The sequence below is a fragment of the Danio rerio genome, chromosome 13 (genome assembly GCF_049306965.1).
Source record: "Danio rerio strain Tuebingen ecotype United States chromosome 13, GRCz12tu, whole genome shotgun sequence".
In the NCBI taxonomy this organism is placed as follows: Eukaryota; Metazoa; Chordata; class Actinopteri; order Cypriniformes; family Danionidae; genus Danio; species Danio rerio.
In genome coordinates, this window is record NC_133188.1 from 8,535,352 (window position 1) to 8,561,790 (window position 26,439).

The 26,439-nt window shown below is 36.2% G+C and overlaps 1 protein-coding gene across 1 annotated transcript in view; it reads right to left on the reverse strand.

The window, feature by feature from the left end:
• Positions 1-1,102: 1,102 nt before the first annotated feature.
• si:ch211-250c4.3 overlaps positions 1,103-26,439 on the reverse strand; it is a gene marked incomplete at its 3' end in the record, with an annotated part of 59,548 nt that continues 34,211 nt past the window's right edge. Inside the window, 6 exon segments of the mRNA NM_001365219.1 lie at positions 1,103-2,140; positions 3,912-4,015; positions 6,347-6,468; positions 9,094-9,218; positions 13,019-13,187; positions 25,541-25,705. Coding sequence (NP_001352148.1) covers positions 3,922-4,015; positions 6,347-6,468; positions 9,094-9,218; positions 13,019-13,187; positions 25,541-25,705 — 675 coding nt within the window.

Sequence of the window (26,439 nt, forward strand, 5' to 3'; positions counted from 1 at the left end):
CACACAGAAGGTCTGTCAAGCTTTCGAGCGAGGGAAACAAGATAAAGCATTGTGCGTATGGATTGTGCAAATCTGACACCCCGTATCCCTAAAGTTTGGACGGGGTCGTGGAATTTTTTTCCCTTTCCAAAACCTAAAACCCAAGGGGAGAAATGCCAGCGTGGACCAAGCTGTGTGAAGAGCGGGGTTACATTGCGTATGTTTTGTTTTCGATATTCCTGACACATTTAGTGATAGACAACAATAACTCAAAATCCTCGTACCCTAAAAAGATCTAAATTGTTTTCTACATAAATACAAAGCAGGTTATGTTTCCCAGCTGTCTTTTTCTTTTTTCGCTCGATATTATGAGCACTGCTCCGTTTAAGCCCTCGCAATAGTGGTCATACTAATAGCAGTCATGTTTCCATCTGTTTCAAGCTACGAATATTTGAAATTACAACAGAACAAAACCGAGATGTGATCACAAATTGAGCACTTGCAATCAACATACTTCACCCACAGCTGTTTTTCAGTCATTTATAACCCCTTATGTCCATGTCAGAGCTACAATTTACTGATGTTTTCATCCGCCTTTTAGAGATTTAGTCATTGGTGAAGACGTTATAGCGGGTTAGTGACTGCTTTTATACTTGGTGTCGGATTAATATTTGCTGGTAGGGAAAATCTATTTGCTCACTTCTGCTATTTATACTTTGATTTGCTTTTCAATTTATTTATTTTTTTTACACTTAACTGCAAATTAGAATAGAAACTGTATAAAAAGCACACCAAATACTGACAGTTATAGGTATTGTATAATGTACATTGTTATGGGTCAATGATGCTAATATTCAGCACAAATCCATCGATTACCCCTTTCTGGCAGTTCTTTCTATGAACTAATTATGTAGAAGCACTGTCCATGCGTGTTTCCTTGTCGGTTAGTAACTATATTTCATTGCACAACAATTAATCTGTCAGGCTTTTTGGCTAAAAAAAAAAATTGATGATTGATTAATTTGATGTTAGATTATTTTTAAAATTCACCTATCCTGCTGTGCGGGAACTAAGCTGTTGAATGGTCAGCGTATGAGGCGGCTAGGCTTCAATTCTGATTAAATAATTTTCTAATAGGTTGCTTATTATGTCATGAATATACCGCTGTAATACACACTCCAGTCCTTTTTTGTCTGACTTTCTTGGATAATTCACCTGTTTGCGAAAAATGACTAATTATATTCCTGGGAATGTCTGACACCGGCGCATACATAATGTAATAGACGTGCGAGGCACGAACACTTGACAGGCATAACAACAGCAGCTGAGGAGGGTGGGGCTTAGCGAAGGGTCAATTGAAATCCTTTTTGTTTTCAACTGATTTTTGTTTTGGCAGACACACAGGATAGGAAGCACTTGATAATACACAGTTTATAATACATTTAAATGAATAAAAATGTTTCAGGTTCATACTCCGGCCATTGCTTAACTTTTTAGGAGGCGAAAGGTCACACATGTTATATAACATCAGACAGGCAAGCAGCATACAGAACTGCTGTACATGTTATAATTTACGTGTTATCATAAGCCCCGCCATAACAGCAATATACGTTTGCAGGAATTCAGGCGTGGGAGTGCCCTTCTTCCACTCTCATCTGCACATGATCCATGCTTCATGGAAATATATATACACATTTGTTACAGTCTGTATTTACACACTTACACATGGAATTCTTATAATAGTGGTACAAAATGATCTATATAAAGTTAGAGCATGCATCTTCAACATTTGTTATTATTTGTCTGTAATTCAAGTATTTTAAAATTCTGAAACATCTGGAAAATTGTCCCAGGAACATATTTACATGACATAAGAATTCATTTAGTCTGAAATCACAAATTGTAATCTTTGTTTATATAGTACGTCATTAGCTGACAAATCTAATGAGTTGTTAATTTCCATCAACTTATCACTTTTATCAACGTATACACAATGCCAACATTATTTCTATCATTACTTAAATCCTGTTCATCACATCCTTGTACATTTCTCTCCCATTTCGTTCTTCAGTCTGGAAAAACCATCTGCTAGCTGCAAATAAAAAAAACTTCCATTGCTTTCGTGGAAAAGCTGCTCCATCGCAGGCCATCTGCTCAATGTCTGATGAGAAAACAAAAGCTGAGAGTGAACATGCTGCTCATTCACTGTGTGCATGATATCGGTTGAACTGTAATAACACTGTGGAGAGATAGAGCCGGACTTTCCAAACAGTGCTAAAACAACAACTGACCTGAAACACAAACCCTCGTCTGCACTGGACATCACTGGAGACCATGCTCTGAACATGTTGTTGTTTCTGTTTTATATTGGCTCTCTTTTTCTTCTTTATCTGCACACTTAACCCAAATCGATGACTTTACTAGAAAATTGCATCATTAAAAGTGCTCAAAGTTTTTACACAAGGTGAAACTAAACAGCCTTATACAGGCCCGTAGCTAGGGGAGGTTCAGGTTGTTCAAAAGACCCAACCCCCACTGATAAAAACCAGAATTTAAGCTTTACATGTGCTTGTTTGTCTTATTTTTAACTGCTATGTCATCATAAATTGTCAAAATTACAGATAGAAAAAGGCTTTAAGACATGTTACATTTTTTAATTATTAAAGTGGCCAAATTCTGTTTGAGGAAAGTTGACTGAGATATTATATATAACTTAAATATTTATTAACACTTTATTTTGATGGTCCATTTGAGTATTAGTAGACTGTCTACTTAATATCTGTTGATACTGCTCCTTTAACAGAAATAAGAAACTTTGCAAGTACATGTCAACTTACACTAACCCTAACCATAACCTAACAGTCTAGTTATAATCTAATGAGCATTAGTAGACATAGATGCAATGTAACTTAAATACAACAAACGGACCATCAAAATAAAGTGTGACCCAACATTTTATCTTAAATGATAGATGATAATAAATTTGTATTTAAAAATAAGTATTTTTTTCCAATTTCTTTATTATTCTTTTTATTTAAAAAGCTAATCTCGTAACATATCTAAAACTGTAATAATTGACACTTTAAATGCAAATTTGTAAATAAATACTTCATAATAAAGTAGTATGATGAGCACTTTGACAAAATCATAGGAAATATTTTTAGTACATCAAAAAGTGGCTGGTTCTGCATTAGCTACGTATGATCCACCAATCAGGCCAGTCCAAACCCACTATAAAGAGCCAGGGTTTCTCACTACAGTCATCTTCGATTTGAAGACCCCCCCTTCCACCACTACTTCTTTCCCTTCATAGGGCGGCATGGTGGCCCAGTGGTTAGCACTGTTGCCTCACAGCAAGAACGTCACCGGTTCTAGTCCTTTAACAGGCCGGCGGTCGTTTCTGTGCGTAGTTTGCATGTTCTTCCTGTGCTCGCGTGGGTTTTCCCCAGGTTTCCTCCCACATTTCAAAAACATGCACAACAAGTCATTTGATCAATCTAAATTTAGCACTACAGTCAAACTCTCATCCTGCAGCATATCTCTTCATAGCATTCATTTTAGTCATCAGCTCTTATCAAGGGGGGAGTTGTCGAGATCTACCTGAGCTCAAAGCTCCCCTCTCGCCCTGCAAACGGGAGAGAGCCCAGGGCTCAAGGACCTTTTGAACTCAGGGCTCTCTCCCAGGACAGCATGCCAAACTTGCTCATCATCAGCTAAGTGTGAACTCTTGAAATTAACTTTGGAAATTAACTTAAGACTTCACTAGAAGTCAAGTTATTATTTGGGATCGACGACAAGACTTTTGTCAGGTAGTGTATGTAAAAAAAATTGGTGAATCTCTGTGAGAGTCTAGTGGTTAGGTATGTAATTATTTAAGCATAATTTATTTTACATTATTTTACCAATTATAATCTAGCAGATGTATCACCTACCTGATTAATACTATGGTGTCCAGAGATAGTCCAGTTTCTGATGGCCCAGAGTGATCATGGAGTTTCTGTTTGTCCTGGGTCGCTCCGCTGACATCACTTCTGGGCTGTGAGGAAGACAGAAAACGTTTTAACAATTTTAATATTATTAAGCAAATTCTGACAGATTTGTAGTGTTACTTGGGTGTGGATTTCAGTTCTGCTGTCCGTGTCATGCTAAATATTGTGATACTGCTTAAAACATTTTAAATATGTGTTGTGTAACCTCTTTCCAGAATGTTAATGGCCCATTAAAAATCCAAACTAATGGAAGACAGCCTGACCTAATTTTTCAAATGGCATTGCACTTACGCAACAAACTGATTATTACGATATAATAAAACAAAGGCACAGAGCAAATCAAAGCACTATGTCTCTCACATGCAGCGTATTGCATGAATCATTAGTCCATATGGATATATTCCTCAACAAATATCTGCTCTCGGGAGGAGAACGCATTCAGCATAGCTCCCATATCTCATCTAATGAGTTAAATACATGGGGAATTCTCCTACTCCCACCAACATACCTCCAACCTGACACTGCAGCTCAGGAACTATTCATCTGAGTCTGTGCCAACCTACGTGTGGGATCACAGCTCCTTCGTGGAAATAGGTTGTTATTTATTAATGAAAAGATATTCTGCTTTTTCTCGCCGTTGTTAAGACGCTCTTTCTTATGTCACAGATGAGGTTGTGGTTCAGAAAGAATGTGGAGATGATGTACAGTTGTAATTTGGTCAGCAAGCTCGTGAAACTGATTTCTGAAGTTGCAAATGTTCTTACATAACATACTGGGATGTCTTACAATAAATAATACACTGTTATATAACATAAACTTATTATTCTACCGTCTTCTTCTTCTGATACTAATTTCTTTATGCATCTCCTCCTAGACTGTTCATACTACAAACACCAAACTAACCCCAAACCTCCAAACTATACTGGATTAAGTTGCTATATCTTTTCCAACAGATCCGACTTACGGTTTTCCCAAAACTGAACCGGAAAATTCGGAAAAGTCTCATTGACTTAACATTGGACCAAACTTTGTGACCTCATAACTTTGCGCCAGACTGTCATACAGACTTAAAGTTGGGCTCATTTAACTCTGACTACCAATCTGCGAATCACTGTGATCTTTAAACTTTTTAGCCTCACCCTAGCAACCACTTACGCCACCCTAGCAACTGTCCCATAGACTTCCATTGTGAAAAACTGCCATTGACTTTACATTTGACATACTAGCGACATACAAATTCATACTAGCAATACACTAACAAACATACTAATCATACTAGCAAAATGCTAATTCATGCTATAAACATACTAGCAACATGCTAATTTATACTAAATTAATGCTAACAACATGCTAGTTTATGCTAAAAACATGCTAGAAACATGTTAATTCATTCTAGAACCATACTTACAACATGCTATATTATGCTAGAAATATGCTAGCATAATGCTACTTCATACAAGAAATTTGCTAATTTATGTTACAACTGCTTATCAACTTCCTAGTAATACCTTAGCAACCACCTAGCAACCACTCAGAACACCCTAGCAACCACATAGGAATTCCTCATTAACCTTCTAGCAACATATTAGCAACTACCTAGCAACACCTTAGCAACCACTTAGCAACACATCGGCAACCGCCTAGCCACCACCTAGTAACATGTTAGCAAACACCTAGCAATCACTCAAAACACCCTAGCAACCACCTAGCAATACCTTAGCAACCATTCAGAACACCTTAGCAACAACCTAGCAACCTATCATTTATTTAAATAAATAAATAAATGAATGAATAAATAATGTTTTTACCCCACATTAGATCATAAATGGACAAATTGTTACTTTTATTTCAATTAAGAATCTTTTTTTTTTTAGCCCATCAGTTGGGTTTGTCCATATTTTGACCGTGTGGTGCTAGTCACCGACTACCACATGAATCCAGTGCTGAGGTATTTAAGAGGAGGCAGTGCACTGGCGAGATTAGAACATCCTGCAGTTTAGCATTTCAGCGTGTGGTTCTGGATGAGAGTCTTATCTTGCATCACGTAGACACATAGTGAGTCATAACATCAAAAGAGCAGAGCCATTAGTACTACTTGTGTTTGTGATACGATTTCCCAGAAGTCACTCTAGCGCTCTCATGGGAACAACACTAGAACAATGAGCTAAAGCTGAATGCATGCCCATTCTGATGTAGTTTTAGCATCACAACCAATCGACTGTCAAATAATATGTCCTCTGGACTTTTAGAAATAATAAATATTCTTTTTATTTATAAAATAACATTCAGTTTGCCTTCAGAGGGAGATCTAATCTGAGCATTGTTTTGAGTGCTAATGATCTGAATCTACTAAATTATTATGAAAACAGATGGAGTACCGGTAAAGTTGAGGACATGATCTTTTCAAGGAGCCTGAAGACAGTCCCAGTCGGCTTTGGTTCCTCAGTTTGGTCTTCTTTACCAGATCCTTTACTCTTCCCCAAGTATAGTTCTCACTCAGCTGCAGACACACAGTTGTACAATGTAAAAATTGATGGAATGAATGAAATGGTTGTCAACTTAACATTAAAAGACAATACTACAGTATCAATCTGTTAAATGGTTAAGCAGAAGTTTCCATTTGTATGTATGTATGTATGTATATATATATATATATATATATATATATATATATATATATATATATATATATATATATATATATATATATATATATATATATACACACACACACACACACAACAGTTCTGTCTGGTTCTCGAATCTGATTGGCTGATAGCCGTGATATATTTAAGTAATATCAGCACCCGTACAGTCTCTTTGCCCTTTGTGTATTACTCCGCCCACGAACAGCCAGCAAAAAGCAGACACTACAGATCTAAAGGTTAAAAGATGCTTGCTCAGCTGTTTAACTGTCAGCTTGTGATTTGAATCCAAGGCGGAAGAAAGTAGTTCCTCATACAAAAGGGTTTTTGAGACTCTCCATGTTTGATTTTGTTTTTATATACACAATTATGCCGTCAAACTGTTATATAAACGCAATATCACATGAGTAGCAGTGTGATATGGCTGTATATCGGCACTGGTGGGGGCACAACGCACGCCTCCCACCAGTGCCGATATACAAATCTAAATTAACTTTTGGATGTGAAGTCATCTTATAATTTGAAATTCGAAGTCAATTGGCGTAAACTGACATTCACCAGAATATATTCTTCCATTAAACACAAAGAAATATATACTTTGCAGTTGTTCTCAGTGGCTTTGGTGCGCTTCTCACAACACTATTTTTGCACAACAGTTCATGCATTTCTCAAAACAATTAGTACAAACTGCAAACCTTGTTGATACCCTGCAAAAGCGTGTCACTTGCCTAAAATGGATAGCTCAATCCTCAAAAGCAAGTATTAATGTAAATGAAAGTGTCAGTGTCATCAAGATGAAAAGTCCTGACTCTATTGTTTATTAACAAGATAGTCAAATGGTTTAGTCATGTTTTCATTATGACAGTTTACTCTACATTTTTTCCCAAAAATGCAAAAAAAGTCGGATTTCAGTGACACTAAAAACGCTCAAGATAGCACTATATACTGCACAGCCATTTGAAAACTACAGTAAAACAAACAAATGATGATGGAGAAGCCAAAAAGAGCTAATCTTAACTGCGGTCAGGCCAGCCACCAGTTCAAGAAGAACGGTCATTCTAGCCGCTAAGGTATTTTAGCGGTCGCTCATACACTGAGTTTTACAGTTATGTACAGCAAGCTGACAGGGAAGATGGCGAGGTCATTCGCTACATTGAAACCGCTGTCATGGAAAATGAAATGGATGTTCTTGGCTGGTGGAAGATGAACAAACAATCCTACACAAAACTTGCAAAATTAGCCAGAACAGTATGCATCCTGGCCAGTAGCAGCAGCAGAGAAAGAGTGTTCAATGCTGCTCGGTGAGCGCAGAATTGCGCTAAAGCCATTTACAGTGGGCTCAATAATGTTACTCCCCAAAAAACGTAGCCTAGTAGTCTTGGTAAGTAAAGAGTTTTCAAATTATAGCTAAATGTTAATTAAACCATAAAGTCATAATGTAGACAGAGTGTATAGGCTAAGGTTGCCATTATTTTTGTATTATTCAGCTTCACCGTCGCCTTAATGTCAGATTGTGAAGAGAAATGATGAAACAAATCCCGCAGAGCCTTTATCTTAATTTCGTTATTGCCAAATACCCGTCATAATTTATTATTTATTTTAATTTAATTTGTTACAAAAGACTCATTTTCATTGATGTCTTGGCCAATTTAAAGGCTAAGTGTATGTACCTAGGCCTATTTAGATCACTGCGATGTTACGATGTTACAGAGGACTTATTTTATTTCTTTGTTTCAACTTCAAAGTGGCCTACAGCCTACGTTTGTCATGAATAAATTATGTTAAAACGCATATAAAGGACTCATTCATGAAAAAACATAAAAGAGCTGTGCGCAGGTGCACATTTTAATAATGTCGGTCTGTAAACGGGTTCGGGATTTTAAAATCGAATCAAAATGTACTTGTCGGGCTCAGACCGAATTTTGTTGGGCTCGGGCCCTATCAAGCCTAACTTTTATTGCCTTATTACAACTCTAGTGTGGGTATGTTTATGGGTGGGTAAAGGTGTAAGAGCCGGGTCAACACTGTATTAATAAATGTAATAAAGTACAAAGTAAATGTAAAAGAAACAATACATTTAAATCTAAGTACCTGGTAATTAAGGCCACTTAATATAAATTTAGACCAAAACGAGACAGTACAGTTCAAAGCAGGCAAAAATATCAAGTAAAAATGCTAATAGTTATAATACTGCAGTTAAAGTATTTAAAGTAAAATGCCCTCTAAACTAAATGGCAAATATATAAGCAATGGTGGACGAAGTAAAATAAAATCATAATGAAAGTGTATTTGTTTTAGCAAGCTCTACTACGTCATTTTGTTTTACATTGAATAGCGCACTTTACAATCATTCAAAACGTAAACAAATGCATGAGACAGAAAGGCCTGACCAAACATTTGCTATAATTCCACTTCCCCTGAGTGTTGATAGATGAGTGTTTGTCAGATTGAGTCATTGTGTTGACACTGGACGGACTCACCCGTCTGTGAGGAGCAGAGAGCACCTCAGCGCTGTCGCTCAGGTATTTGGCCTCTCCCTCTGTGTAACTCCTGCGATTCAAGCCCCTCCTCCAAATGGGCAGAGGTTGGCAGCCCATCTCCCCATCTGTACAGAAAAAAAAGAGGCAATGCTTAAATATCATTAAAACACACTCTATTTATAGTTCTCTCAACAAAAGGAAATAACCAATATGACGAGTCTGTGATCTATGACTAATCTCTAGACCCTCTGAAGGGTGTGGTGCATACGGTATATACACATTGAAACATGCATTAGGTCTATCCCCCACCCACCGAAATTCCCAGAATCCCAGAGATATGTTTCTTCTCTCTATATGGAATACCAGAAATTCCACCTATCGCTGAAGTATTTATTTCTATGGAGACTAATGTTTGGTCGCCCGCCCACCTGAAGGAACATGAGATGTAGAGAAAGCAACCAGGAAAAACATGACTGTACTGTAATGTGGACACAAAGGGGGATCAATCTATCTATCAATCTATCAATCTATCTATCTATCTATCTATCTGTCTATCTATCTATCTATCTATATCTATATGTCTGTCTGTCTGTCTGTCTACCTACCTACCTACCTACCTACCTACCTACCTACCTACCTACCTACCTACCTATCTATCTATCTATCTATCTATCTATCTATCTATCTATCTATCTATCTATCTATCTATCTATCTATCTATCTATCTATCTATCTATCTATCTATCTATCTACCTACCTACCTACCTACCTACCTACCTACCTACCTACCTACCTACCTACCTACCTACCTACCTACCTACCTACCTACCTACCTACCTACCTACCTACCTACCTACCTACCTACCTACCTACCTATCTATCTATCTATCTATCTATCTATCTATCTATCTATCTATCTATCTATCTATCTATCTATCTATCTATCTATCTAAAACCCAATAATTTAAGAGAACTCGCAGGTACATGTACATCTGCTTGTACTGATGTAGCATAACTCATTCCATTATCTGATTACTATCACACATACAGTGGATAAGCTCTAAAACATTATTTGTTTTCCAATTAGATCTCCAGCTGTAGTAAACAAAAGGATTAATATAGCCATTGCTCTTTTAATAAAGAAATAGATGGTCTTAAAAGGTTTTGGCCAGTTGTCATCCATTGAGTCCTGCCTTAATCCCCAGTCAGATTTCAGCGCGATTTACTTGACGTAGGGTGTTGTGGGGATTTAAAAATGACAAATGGGCATTGCGACACAAGATTCAATCGTCTATTCTCGTGTAATGTGGCATAGTTCACAACATCCGATACCATGCCTGCCATGCCTCATGACACCATCGCAGAAAGTCTAACATGTTTAATTTTGTTCTCGTTCTTCACGATGAGTTTCATCACGTGGGCGACACTGTGCTGCTGTTAATGTGCTGGTCAGGTTATCAAAAATAGGCTGGATATTTATTTATGGGTGGGTCACGACTCACGAGTGGATAAGATCAATCATTGGTTATGCAAACTTTATCTTTTCTAAAATATTAAGGTGTTTTAGGCAATTTTATCTGACAAACTGGCACAAATATGCAGAAATCTTTATTATCACAACGAGTTGCTGAGTTCTCTCATCCTTCCAACAGAGTTTGTTCTTCCGAGGTAATCTGGGAACATGTTCAGTGCTGCGAATACAATTAGGGTTTCTGCAGGTTTCACTGAGTTAAATTTAAGAATTTTTAAGACATTTGTAAGACCATTAAGAATGGAATTTTAGACCCATAAAGGGCTAAAGGCTGAGGAATTTTAAAAAATGGCCCATATGAAAAAGATTTTTATTTGCCCTATCAAAACAAATTATTATGATTTAATACATTTAATAATGCAAAAATACATTAATATTAAAAGAAATTTACATTTAATTTTTTAGCAAAATATTTTAACATTGTGTAAAAATAAGCAAGCTCTAGTAGTATCCATACACTTTTTTTACAGCATAAACTTTCTTTAAAATAAAAGAAAAATGAACAAATGTTTTAAAAGTCTTAAAAACTATTAATTCATAAATTTTCCTTCGGCTTAGTCCATTTATTAATCAGGGGTCACTACAGAGGAATGAACCGCCAACTTAACCAGCACATGTTTTATGCAGCGAATGCCCTTCCAGCCACAACCCAACACTGGGAAACACCAGCACACTCTTGCTCACACTCACATACACTACGGCCAATTTAGCTCATTCAGTTCATCTAAACAGCATGTCTTTGGACTGTGGGGGAAACCGGAGCACCCGAAGGCAACCCATGCATACATGGGGAGAACATGCAAACTCCACACAGAAATTCCAACTGACCCAGCTGGTGCTCGAACCAACGACCTTCTTGCTGTAAGGTGATTGTGCTACCCACGGCACCACAGCGCTGCTTTCAAAACTATAATAAACTAAATGTATGCATAACAATCTGTCTAGGTCAGTGTCCTCAGCAGTAAATACATAAAAAAACTTTTAAACAAATGTTATTGTAAAGGAAATAATTAAACCATTATGATAAATAAAGTTAAAAAGTATTTGTTTAAATAAAAAGTTTAACATTTTATTGAGATGATAGTTGGAGATTGTATGGGTTTTGGCCAGCCTGATCTCACGAGAAAACGTAAGTATTTTAGTTCAGTTTAGTTTCATATTTAAGAGTTCAGTTGTACGAAATGGTACGATTTTAAAAAGGAGGCGTGGCACCTGACCCCACCCCTAACCCCAACCGTCATTGGGGGATAAGCAAATCGTACTAAATTGTACGAATTAGATATTACGAATTCATACAAATTAGCCACTAAATGAAAAAGTTACGAATTGCCGTGAGATTGTGTTGGTTTTGGCCAGATTTGGTAGCATTACAAGGAAAATTAAGACCTGTTTAAAAAAGAATTTAAGACCTACAACACATTATGTCAGTAAATTTAGGACTTTTTAGGGCCTAATATTTGGTGTTTGAGATTTAAGACTTTTTAAGACCCTGCAGAAACCCTGACATTGTAAAAGTATTTCCTGCTCATTCAAATTTGTCATTAATAGTAGTTATATGCTATATGCTTAATACAGTTAACAGTTTAATATAGGCTTCTCTGAAACGTAAATATCTATATTTTACTTAAATTCTATTAAGGCTAGATTATCATTTTATTTAACAAACCAACACAATGTCCCAGCAATTCTTGTTTTGGTCCATATAGCGGACTTGTTTTGAGGCGCATCACCTCAAATGTTATTTGATATTCTTGTTTATAGATAACTGACCAAAAATATACATTAAAACAGAGTTAAAAATTTTAGCAAACAAAATTCGTTGCTAATTTTTTTCAGAGAAAAATATACAAATTATATTTTTGTTTGTGCTCCTCCACTACTCAACTGTACGGGTGGATGATTTGTTTTGCTCTATGGAAAATAACTATTTAATTCATTGTGATTGTTTCACAAATCTCAGTTACTGTGTATATTTGCTAATTTTTTATATGTTATTATTTTAAAGATTATGTCTTGAACATCTGATTTTTCTTTGCTGCTGCTTATGTGCTTTCATTTTCTCCGGCTCACACTTAGCAAGTTCAGGCGAGGAAGTGTTTATATGTTTTTTTTTATAAATATATAAAAATAATTATGTTATAGCATTAAATAAAATATTTGAATACAATATACATAATTAATTTTAAAAGTTGACGCTTGGATTTTAAACCCTTTAACATTTTTTTTCTCTTTTCAGTTAATTAAGTGATTATTTAACTCATTCCATTATCTGATTGCAATTACACATAGATAAGCTCTAAAAATGAGTTGTTTTCCAATTGGATCTCCAGCCAGTGTAAACACGGATTAATCTTAGCCTTGTATGTATGACTCCAGGTGTGTTTGCGCACTGACCTCTCATGGCTGCCCTGAGGGGGATGCGCGTGACCTCCGGGATTGTGGTGAGGTCAGACAGCGTGCCGCTCGATGCCGTTGGGCTGTAGTGGTCACTGCGAAAGTGTCTTTTCAGCTCTTGAAAGGCCAGACCAGCTGCTCCACAGCTACAGTGCTGCATGAAAAAGTCCTGCAAAGAAAAAATATTTAAGTTAAAATAAATAGTTTCTTATCAAGCAAAAATGGTCATTAGATTTATATACTTTGCAAGTCATCTTTTTGATGAATTTATGCGTAAAATGACTTGCAATGCTTACGTATTATATGGTCCAAATGCTCCAAATCAAAGTGTGGTCATTTGGAACAGAGGAGTACTTAAAATAGTTCACTTTATGAAATCTAAATTAAATTTGTTGTTGTTCACGCTCATGGGTCAAGGATGATAGCACATACTTGGCCTGTAGAATAGACATCTGGTTCCAATTTTTATGCATGTGGAAGATAACTGAGTCCTCAAACATGTGCATTCACTAGCAAAAACTATTTAAGTTTTATTATTTACTATTATTGGTTGTGAATGTACTGAAATATGGTTAGTTTATAATAATCCCTCATTATCTGATCTTTAGTGTATATCTTGCAATATATTATTAAGCTGTGAGAGAATTTGGGGTGTCAGAGTAGTCTATTCCTTTCATTGATCAGCTTTATTTCATTTAGCAGCTCAGATGAATAATAAAAAAAAGAATAGTGTCTAGGAAGAACTATTTTAAAAATTAATACATATTATTTGTGATCTGTCAATCCTGCAGATACCATTTCACTCTTAACATTCTCTATCTGGGTCACAATTTTAAGCATTTTCCTTGGACCGTCTAAACAACTGAAATGTGCTAGTGTCATTTCCACCAATTACCTATACTGTTGTTATACATTTATCTCCCAACCAAATGTGTAGTGTAAAAAATACAACATATTTTAGATACTGTTAAAAATGCAAAAGAACCTACTCCATAGACTATAGAATACACAAGTTATGTCACTCATATCTTTATAAATGGGGAAAAGTGTAACAGTCAATGCTGCAGTCACACTAGAGTTTAAGCATGCGAAATTCTGTCATGCGGCGCTGCGAGAAGGGGATTAAACAAGATGATTAGACATTAAAAAAGTGAGCGATTGGTCCATGTTTTAAATTCCTGTACAGAGAGGTCATGCTTTGATCCTCGATCGGTCTCACGCAGTCACGTGATGTGATTTCGCAGGTCAGAATTCACCAAGCTTGAACTTTGCAACGCAGTGAACTGCAAAACTTAAAGCAACGTGCTTGAGTTTCCGGTCTGATGCATTCGCGTGCTTATGAATGGAAGTATATGGGGGAAATAAAGTCCAGCGTGACCACAGCTTCAATATGGTGAATAAAGCCTCGTCTGCTAGTACAGAAGCCAATCACGATCAATATATAGAGAATAAAGCCCGCCTTTTAGTATAGGAGCCAATCATCTATCGCTATAGAATGACAATACTGCGGTGGAGGGGCTTTTACCAGACGTGAGTTTCTGCAGATTTTGTGTGATTTGGATGTTTAGAAATTAAACTAAATGACAAACAATTTAATTTTGAACTTAAAAGTTTTATTTAAAACTTTATTTTTATTCGTGTTCCTGATATGAAATTCAGTCGAAAGCTTGGCAAGCCTTTTTAGAAAATTTGATGTTTCCCCATTCAGACAGAATCCCCGAGCATACTGCTCGAAAGGTGTTTTAAAGACGGCTGCCGACTGAAATTACTTGCCGTAACGGGACTTTGCCAACACTACTGGTCAAAAACTTGGGGTCAGTTTTATTTTTTTTTCATGTTTTTTTATTTATTTATTTATTTTTTTGTTTGCTTTAAGAAAATTATTCTGTTCATCAAGGCGGCATTTCCTAAATGAAAAAAAGTTTAATTGTTAAATATTTATTAAAATTTTAAATAACTGCTTTCTTACTGTAAATAAAATAATAAATCCAGACATTGTTGCTTTTATTACTATTACCATATTAATAATAATATTAATAATAACAATAATAATAATAATAATAATAATAATAATAATAATAACAATAATAATTATAATAATAATTATTATTATTATTATTATTATTATTAATATTAGACTGATTTCTAAAGGATCATGTGACTCTGAAAACTATGTAATAAAGCTGAAAATACATCTTTAAAATCACTGGAATAAATGATTAAATTAAATTATAAGCAACTTTTGAACAGTTATTTTATAGTGCAAAAACATTTTACAATTTTACAAATTGTTTCTGTATTTTTGATTAAATAAATGCAGCATTGGTGAACAGGAAAAGCTTATTTTAAAACATTTAAAAATCCAGCTGACCCCAAACTTTTGACAGGTAGTGTATATTTTGCAATTTTTGGATACAAGCTTCAATAATGTGTATGGATTAGGAATGCAGAATAAAAATAAGTTAAAATTTTGTAGGTTGTAATTCTTTTTTTGCAATATTGTGCTTGAATTTAATTGTATCTTTCAATTTCTAAACACGTTTGGTGATTAAAATATTATTTTAATAAATATATCTGTTTAATAAATCTGTTTTGTTAAATGCACCAAAATACATTGCCTAGAGAAATGAATACAAATATTTATTTTCAAAATGGGGTCTACTTATCATGCTGAATACTGTATATTCTGTCTTAAAATGAGCGAAATCATTTAAACTTAAAACAATATTATTTAATTATTAAATTATTGCTTGTTGCATATCAAAATATTGGCTCTTACTGCTACAAAATATAACAGAGTGTATTTTTGTCACTAAAGAATGAGTGTGATTGAGCTTTTATTATTTATTTATTTATTTATTTATTTATTTATTTATTTATTTATTTATTTATTTATTTTAAATGGTAATCTTAAGGCAGTGTAATGAAATGCTTAAGAAGTGTATATTTTGCAATTTTTGGATACAAACTTTAATAATGTGTATGGATTAGGAATGCAGAATAATACTATGCTTTACAATGGTTACTGAACAGTTACTACATTATAATAGGCAGGTAATTAGCCAGTAGCTAATATAATTGCAGCAGTGCTTCTTGTCAGTTAGAGTGATAACAAGCTTCCCAAATCTCTATTTATCCAAGCTTATCCTCTTGGTTCTATCTGTATTTGCATGGTAAATGCTGTTTGATTGATTAGGTGATGATGCCATGGCTTATATAGTTTGCTGTTGTTGACACTGAGAACAAAGACATGCAGGCCTTCGCTGACTTCAAAATGAACTGTGATTTCTCTGAAAGCATCCATGCATCGTGAAGATTCTTGAAAAGAAAGAAGCAAAAACTATTGACCTTGGACTGGAGATAAAGGAATTTGTCTTAAATGTTGCATAAAGCAAAACACCAGATGCAATGCTGTGATGAAGAATATCTGTTCATCTGATTGGTCATGGAGGATAGCTGAAAAGATCAAGGTGTAGAACTAACAAGACAGGCGGAGGACACTACAATGGCGGCAATTGCATATTGTCTGGGGCCTGAATGCTTTTTATGAGTACAGATGAAAGCATGCTGTGAGGGTTTAGGGGTGGTTGGGTAAGGGAGGAGGCTGGCGAGACAGCGTGGTCCATTACAGTGGAGACTGGGGCATGTTTCAGGAGTTCCCCTGCCTTTTGATGTGTGTAACAGCATGTTCCTGCCTGTTGCTTTTTCTCCACAGACAAAAACATGCACAGGGGATCTAACATGCCGGGAGTTCAAGCAGTGTGGTCCACTTACTATTCCTGTGTGACATATTAAAGGAGCAAATTAATTCTGTATCCACTGAACGTTTTTGTCATCCTAACGAACCCATTAACAAAACTTTTGTAACCACTGAGCATTTTATTCAGTGGATTTGTTTGATGTTAGGTTATTATTATTATTATTATTATTATTATTATTATTATTATTAATAATAGGTGACCATCAAAAAATAACAACCCAAGCTCATTCTGGAAACGCAGCTCCGCGGACGTTTCTGGAAACCGCGATTTACGTGGCCGGAGGTACGTAAAGGCCGCGTTTGGTTTTTTTCGAGCGAACGCTGCAGGGCGGTGTGTGCCGACGGCTCGCCTCCGAGTGGAGGGCTTTCCCGATGCAATCAGTTTGTCCGCTTAGCTCACAGCGTTGCGTCGGCGGAGCGGAGGCCCCGGAGGAGGAGCCGGCCGCGGTGGACGAAATCAAAAAAATCTGCGAAAACAAAAAACGCTTGAATACGTACCTGCCGGGACGTAAATCGCGGTCCGCAGAAACGTCCGCGGGGCTACGTTTCCACAATGAGCCCGGGTTGAAAAATAAATACAATGTTCTTACTGTGTTTATAAAGTATTGCAAAACATATTAAGAGCTTTTGAGGTGGGAGACAGGTAAATTTAGGGAACGGTTTGGTGGTATGAGTAGCTTTAAGGGTGGGTTCAGGTGTTAGGGTTGTAAGGAACAGTTTAATTAAACATGTATGTACAGATATTAATGTACAGATGTAATTACATGCAGGTTAATCAATCATAAGTACAACATAAAAATTATGTATTTACACAATAAGTACATTGTTACAAATGAGTGATTTCTGTACATATAGTACATTCAAGAGCATACTAGTTAAGACCACCTAATATAAATAATACCCTTACAGTTTCAACCAATGAGTGGAATCAGACACTAACATGCTATATGAGGTTGTATGGATTTATTAAAATAATAAGCACCATAACTGTTATGAATGGTTGTTAGATCATTTTAGAGCTTTAATAAGTTAATTTTTAGTCCATACATTCATGATTTTTTTCTGCAGTGCAAAAATAACCATCTTAATATGAAAAACAAATGAATGATTTAAGAAGATACACACTAGAAAAAAAGTCAAGTTACCTGTCAGGGCAGTAAGACAAATATAATTGAAATAAGAAATCTTAGCTACGCTTTTTTTTAAATAAGTATTAAACACTTATTTAAAGCAATTTATTTAGTTTAATCATCTTAAAACTTGCTTGTTAGTTGATTTTTAAACTGTTTGCTTTTATAATTGTGTGAAAATAAAACTAGCTAAACAGGAGAACTCCTCTTTATTTGGACTTGTTGTTATACAGTGCTCTGCATATATCCAAAAACTAGTACACCCAACATTATATGTTATAAAAAAAATATTAAATACAAAATTTTAAAAGAAGAAAAATTAAGAGAAGGAAAATAAAAATAAAAAATAAGTTGTAATTTTGTAAGTTGTAATTTTATTTTTGCAATATTTTGCTTGAATTTAATTGTATCTTTCAATTTCTAAACATGTTTGGTGATTAAAATATTATTTTAAGAAATATGTCTTTAATAAATCAGTTTTTTAAATGCACCAGAATACATTGCCTATAATCACTGAGAAATGAATAAAAATATTCATTTTTAAAATGTGGTGTTCTCAATCATGCCGGATATTGTATATTCTGTCTTAAAATGAATGAAAGCATTTAAAATAAAAACAATATTATTTTATCAATTAAGTCAGGATTAAACACACAGTCAATTCATATGGTCCAAACTTTTTATTCAAATTAGGACTTGACTGTAGGAACAATGCAAAATTATAGCTTGTTGCATATCAAAATACTGATGCTTACTGCTACAAAATATAACGGAGTGTATTTTTGTCACTAAAGAACAGGTGTGATTGAGCTTTTATTTATTTATTTGTATTTTAAATGGTAATCTTAAGACAAGTTATTAAAACAAGCTAATGAAGTCTTAAAAATCCAAGGCTGGTCTTAAATTATGTCTCTGATTGCAATTAAGCTTAATGTACATGTAAAATAGCTAACTTTAAACTTTACTAATGTAAGAAAAAAAAAGATAAATAATCACTATCTGATATTGCATATTTGTATTCCTAAAACAAGATTGGTTTTGGCAAAGATTTGGTAAGATTGTAACGCTTAAAAGATAGGGACTTTTTGCAGTGGGTTTTATTGTATGTTTTCTATATCCAGTGCAAAATGATAATGTCTTGCATATTTACTGTGAGTGTTGAGTTTAAGATTAAATGTAAGTGGCTTTGGAAAAAAAGTGCCTGCTAAATGTCTAAATGTAAGATAACACATGTATTAGTGTTTAACAAAACTGGAGGTTGTGAGAACCATTTGTTAAATGATTTGCTCTGCACTGTAAAAAATGCCGGGTTCCTCACAATCCATTCATGTTGTCCCAACACAAATTGATTAAGTTAACTTAACACCTTTATTAAATTTATGTGGATTGCACATTAAAAAAAATTAAGTTGTCCCAATGAAATCTAAGAATTGTGTTGTTTCAGCTCATTTTAAATAAGTAGTTTGAACAAGCCAACAATTATTTTATTTTTATTATTTTTTTTGAGTGTGATTACCAACATTTAAGTGGGCATATGTTTGATTTCCAGGCAGAAGAACTTTTTTACAAAGTCCCCCTTTCTTATGCCTTTCTTTCTCCTGTGCTTTCTTTGATGACCTTTGAAGTGCAGGCCCCCACTGAGCTCACTCAATGTGACCGTGGAAGTCTTTTCCGGCCCTAGGGCCCAACCTGCCAGAGCCTGTTTAGAGTTGACTTTATGAAAAACCATGAACAAATCTACTCTCGTTGAACAGCACTTCGTCCAGAATTCAGGAAGATGTCTACACACTGTCACAGGTCTTTAATCAGTAGAGACATTCACTTGCTGTGTTGAATCAAAATTAAAACACAATCAAAGTTGTTGCTATCATTCAAAACCTGAAGTCAATTGTTCATTCATTCAACTGCACCTGCATGTCTCACAGAGTGCTCTTGTGAAAGTAATGTAGTTAACTCTCAAACAAATACGAACACTAGAGGCACATTTAAATGCATTTCAATACCATTTGGAAACATCTCGACTGACTACTTGTGATCTACTAGTGTGTTGTTCATTATCAGGGCTTTACATTAACACCCGCCAACCTGCCAAATGCGGGTAGATTTCAGCAGTGGCTGGTAAAACAGAATTTTCCAAGATAATAATTCTTAAAATCAGGGTTCGACAATAAGGATGGTCCAATATGCATGCAAAGGCGATCTTAGAATTGAGAAGCAACACGACTGACAAAAATCATTCCGTTCGCAACTTCGCGTGAGCAAAGCAGGTGAATACCGAATAAGACGATAATCACTCACGCTAACAGCTGAGGTGATGCATGCGACTGTTTATAACACGTGTGCGCTCCCGTTTCCTTTCATGAAGCAATTGTGTCTAGAAACACAACTGATGCGATCGATTCTCTTAGAGACAAAAAGTTATAAACATGCACCCACTGTTGCGAAGGGATGCTATGCAAGCTGGGGTAGTTCCAAATGCAGCTTTATTATAAGAATGGTCAATCAGGCAAGGGTCAAACACCAGTATAAACAGTGTAGTAGGCAATCCAGAAGCAAAACCAATAAAACAGGCAAAAGGTTCGGGGCAGCCAGAAAAGGGTCAAAACACGATAAACAGTCCAAAAGTAAAAAACACCCCTGCTGAAAAATCCAGCCTAAACCAGCCTAGGCTGGTTGGCTGGTTTTAGCTGGTCAACCAGGCTGGTTTTAAAGGGGTTTTGGCCACTTCCAGGCTGGTTTCCAGCCATTTCCAGCCTGGTCTTAGCTGGTCAGGCTGGGAGATGACCAGCTAAAACCAGCTAAAACCAGTGTTTTATAAAGCACCGATTGACCTGCCCACCCTCTTCCCTAAACACAACTGCAGCATTTTGAAAAAAATCTAAAAAAAAGAAAAGCCCCTAATAATTACCACGTTTTCAGATTTTACAATGTTCTCACCCTGTTATTTACTCATTCAATCATTAATTCATTTCCTTTTTAGCTTAGTCCCTTTATTAACCTGGGGTCGCCACAGCGGAATGAACTGCCAACTTATCCAGCATATGTTTTTTACGCAGCGGATGCCCTTCCAGCTGCAACCCATCTCTAGGAAACATCCATACACACTCATTCAGACTCATACACTACGGACAATTTACCCCACCCAATTCACCTGTACAGCATCTTTTTTTACTGTGGGGGAAACCGGAGCACCCGGAGGAAACCAATGCGAACGCAGGGAGACTCCACACAGAACTCACACATGCAAACTCCACACAGAAACGCCAACTGACCCAGCCAAGGTTCGAACCAGCGACCTTCTTGCTGTGAGGCGACAACACTACCTACTGCGCCATAGGGTTGCCCCCTTGTTATTAACTTATTTAATTTTTTAGCTTTTGTTTTTGTCTTACCTGCTTTCTGAAACCGTTCTTCACAGGACTCGAACCCCATTGTTGCCTCAACTTTGCGTCTTAAGTCCACTAACATATGTTTTGAGCTACCGGACAAAATCATAACAGTGGGAAAGTCATGCATACGGAGGTAATTAGTCAGCTGGTAAGCGCAAAAAGGAAAGGTGTCATACCGCCCCATCGCATTAATTTAAAGGTGAAATGCAGCCATACGTTGCTTTGGCTACATAATTCATGATCTCCAAAAGCATATATATGGCTAAACTTTCAGAATGAGCCTGTAATGGATTTACCAGAATTCTTTTGCATTTTGGCATTTTGCAATAAATAACTGCTAAATAACCTAAACATTTGTTGCAGATTTAGTTGAGCATATTTATTTTTGTACGATTTACACTGGTATTCATCTGCTTTGCAATCAAACAAAACAAAAATGTCATGCCTGAGAGAGCTTCTCTCAATGATACCAAACCAAAACACAGAAAAAAGACTTTTGTCCTGAACAATGTCAACATGGGACACATAAAAACAAATGAAATCCATGTGAGAGGACATGAGGTCCTTTGAAACGAATACCCCCTCGGTGTATGGGTCGAAGAAGGGCTGAATCCAGCAGCTCTGTTAGTTAAATACACTTTTATCCATCCTAGCTAAAAAACCCTAAACCCTACACTTAAAACAGCTGGATTTACACTAAGACGGTATGAACCAATAATCCTTTGCCCCAGGCATCAATATGGGGCTTTACCCACAACAAATTACTACTCCAAGACTTTGTATTTTGAATTCAGACCTACAGAGATGCTTTTAAACCAACCAAGGCTCATTCTGAAAACGTATCCCTATATACATTTCTGGAGATCACGAAATATGTAGCCAGAAGTACGTATGGCTGCATTTCATTTTTAGAACAAACACTTTGGGGTGGTATGACGTTGTTCCTTTTCACGCTTACCAGCTGACCGATTACCTCCATATGGATGGTTTTCCTGAAACCAGTTTGTCTGGTTAGCTTGCCATGTAAGTTGGTTGACTTGAGACAGAGAGGAGTTGAGCACGACAACAGGGTTCGAGTCTGATGAGGAACGGTTCCAGAAAGCAGGTAAGATAAAAACAGAATCCAAAAAATTCAATAAAGAAGTAAATAACGGTGAGAATGTGGTAAAACGTGGTGAAAATCAGGTGAGGGCTTTTCTTTTTCTGGATTGCTTTTTCAAATTGTTGGTTGGGTTTAGGGAAGTGGGTGGGCGGGTCAGTCTGTGCTTTTGAAAGTACTATTGGTTGGGTTTAGGGAAGGAGGAGGTTGGCTCAGTCGATTGGTCAGTCAGTCAGTCATTCAGTCAGTCAAAACCGGGCTCTGGTGGATTTCCGTGAAAACAGCAGGCACAAATGGCACTCAAAATTCAATCTGGAAAAGCGTACACAGCGCGAAAAAAAGAACTGCAAAAAAACGTAGCTTCTGGGACTTATTTGGTGGTCTCCAGAAATGTATATAGAGGTACGTTTTTTTAGAATGAGCCTGGGTTGCTTTAAACCATTTCAAATTGATAAGTATGTTGTGTTTTCAAATCTGGAACCACAAACAAGTTTGAAATTAACTTTTCACAGTTACCAGCCATTCAGAATTTTTAAATGCTAATAAAAAACATCAGTAATAACAATTAGTGATGATTAAATCTACAGCTTAGATATAAAAAAAAAATCTATCTCATTCTCAATAGTTTTTCGCAGATGCAAAATCTGGGAACTATTTATCTGTAGTGTCTTTGTTAAATGTATTCAATATAGTAATAACAGTTGGTACATTTACTTAATAAATATTATTCATTAAATATAATAATAAATACATAAATTAGTTGTTATGTGTATCGTTACGATGTAACAAAAACACTACAATATGTGTGACCCAAAAATCTTTGTAATTTATCTTAAAACCTCTAACAGCAAATGTTTCATCATAAATTCCAAATTTAGCTCACTTCAAATTGATTGTTCAATGGTAAACACTGAAGATAAGCGAACAGGCTATAAATTCATAAAGCGATAAGTTATTATTTCACAGACTGGTTGCGCCATTCTGTATGTGCATTCTAATGTTCAAGGTGGTACTTGAAAACAGTTAATCTAATCAGCGGCAGGCAAAAGTTCACTTTTTTAAAGTGGCTTTGAGTTGAAATGAGTTTAAAGTAAAAAAAAAAAAAAAAGTCAACTCGAAGTGAAAGGGACGTCAATAGCTTTTATATTTACTTTAAAGTTGTGGCTTCTCTCTCAGTTTGCAAACCTCTTTATGCTTTATTTTTCTAATGTTTGATCTTTTAAGGGGAGGGCCCTGATCATGATTACATACAAATTGAAAGATTCATAACCTGAAAAATTGGCTAAAGCATTGATATACGTTGCCCACCACTGTAGATTTTCACACACATTTACTAGGTTTTTTGTGTTCACTCCAATAACTGATCTATACAGTTTTGTTTTGGGCAAGTATGCTAGGGGTGTGTCTGGAGGTTCGGAGTCTTTTAATTGACATTTATTACCAGAGTTTGAAACAGCATGTAGTTGACCTTAAATGAATTTCGATAGGTAATTTGCAAAAGTATTCTGTTGCTAAGGCATGTCAAACGTCTTTGTACCTTTTAGCAAAAATACATTGTCTGTTCAATTTTATATGACTAAATTTTAATCACTGGACCTTCAAAAGTAAGACTGGACAACACTGAGTAAGCTTTTAATTGTAGAGACACACCGTTAAACACCACACCAAACAAAAAGTAAAGAAGGTATGAAAACTATGTGTCTGAGAAATGCTAACCTTGGTGTTGTTTTGCAATAATATGGGACGAAACGAAAAAAAAAATGACTAGTACACACCAGACAGACTAAACAACAGCTAAACAACAGCATGTTTTCTTTCTCAAAGACCTCAACCAGTTTTTTGACATGCAGAACTGGACAAAAGCAGCTGACTATGTCTGATTAAAACCCAAATAAATTGAAAGCTGACCAGCACTTTTTTAAAACACCTGCCATCGCCTGCTGGCCACCTATCAGCTGGTGTGTTCCCAGACTTAGGCCCCGTTTACACTAGTGCGTTTTAGTTTTAAAACGGCGTTTTAGAATGAAAACGATCCGCGTCCACACTCGCGTTTTACCCAGCGTTTCTGAACTGCTCTCCGTCCACACCAAAACGCTGAAAACGCACATCACGTGACCACACACACACACACTTTGGCAATCGCTGGAGCCCATCTACCCAGATGAGAGCAGTGCTAGTCGGACTTCTCATCAAGCATCTCCCGCTGGATCTAATCTCACTATATTTATTAAACGTGATATTTCATTCATCTTGTTGTCTTTATCTAACGACATATTCCCCGACTTTGGTCATTGGAATCTATTACTTGTTCTCAGGTAACGTGTTTTGGCTGAGCGCAAAGATAAGTTAATGATTAATGTAACCACGTAGCCTACATTCTGTATATTGACTGATCGCTTGCCTTTATTTCCTATAATGTATAAACTTATTGTATGTTATACTTTTATAATGGCCATAATCGATTATTAAAACTGATATTCAGCAAAAGAGAGGGTGTGTTTCGTATTTTCATTGAAATTGAAAGGAGGCAGTTGTTATCGGCTCCGTTTTGTTATAAATATCCACACAGTGAAGATGACGCTCATGCAGCACGACGCCTCAACATTTCTGCTGTCTGTTTAGTTGTTAATAATAAAATAAAAATAGGCAGTTCCTTATATCAAGTTTACATTTTATTGTTGAGAAAGTGAAACAACGTAGCCAAGGTGATGTGAATGAAGTTATAAAGTACACGGTTCCCTGTGAAGATTGACGCGTGTCCTCGGTATGTTTTCCATATCAAACTGAGAAGAAGAGATGCAGCCGTGATCAAACTTGCGAAGTCTGAACTTACACGGAGAAGATTCAGGACTGAACTGTGTGTTAGGCTACGTAATATTGAGGAAAAGCCCCAATCAGAGAGGCGAATGTCTGCAGCCCCGCCTCCGTTTTCAGATGTCTCCGTCTTTCCCCATCCACACTGAGACGGAGCAGCAGCGTTTCAGAATGAAAACGGCCTCTCCAGCGTTTTCGAAACGCTCCGTTTTCGGCGCTCGAGAACTCCGGCGTAGTGTGGACGGATGGCGTAACCGTAGCAAAACTTATGCGTTTTCAAACTAAAACGCACTAGTGTAAACGGGGCCTTAAAGATGAGTCTGTTTATACCTCTTTAGTCTTGATCACCCTTCCTTCCTTCTGCAGGCCACAGATCTGTTTCTGTAGTCGGAGGTTATGTTCTTGTAGCTGTCCAATCTTCTCTATGAGTTGGCAGATGTGCTCTAGATATCCCAGTCCAGAGCCCAGTGGGTTGGATTGACAGGCCTGGTTCACCTGGTTGACAAGATGAAACAGAGACAAAATCATTTTATTATTATTTTGTTTATTTTTGTGGCGCTGGACACTAGGACTGCTCCCTTGGAGAAAGACCCCCACTTCTCTCTGGACAATAGGTATACTTTAAATAAAGGGATTACTGAGACATTTGGGGGGCGGGGCTAAGCAACTTTTGTGGAGTAAGCCAAGAAGAACAGTGTGAACAGCATCCTATTGTTTAAAAGCTAATGGCTTTATTTATGTGCTAATAAACACAAAGAAAAGCAAAGGTTCTTACAGTAGAGATCCTTCCAGTGAACCAGAAGATTTTTAAAGTGATGATGTAAGGCATAATAATCTCCACCTACTGTTTAACGCTAAAAACTTTTTACAATCAATGTAAAATTCCTAATGTGATTTTTAACAGCTATGAACACAGATTCAGGCAAACAATGACAGACTTTTCCAATAGTTTTCAACATTTAATTTAAATGAGAACAGATTTCAATAGTCAACGGTACAACATTGATATTTAAAACCAATATTGAAATGTTGTGTATTAAAATGGATTTAAATGAATATTTACTGTACATATTGCACAATCCCCGTGTAGACTTTTGCTCCTAACTGAAGAGATGAAAAGTTAATTTTTTTTCAGTTAAAAGTTGAGAAGAAAATTGTAACTGATACTGTTATTTTGCTCCTGAATCTAAAACGTAACTGGTCCCACTTTATATTAAGTGTCCTTAACT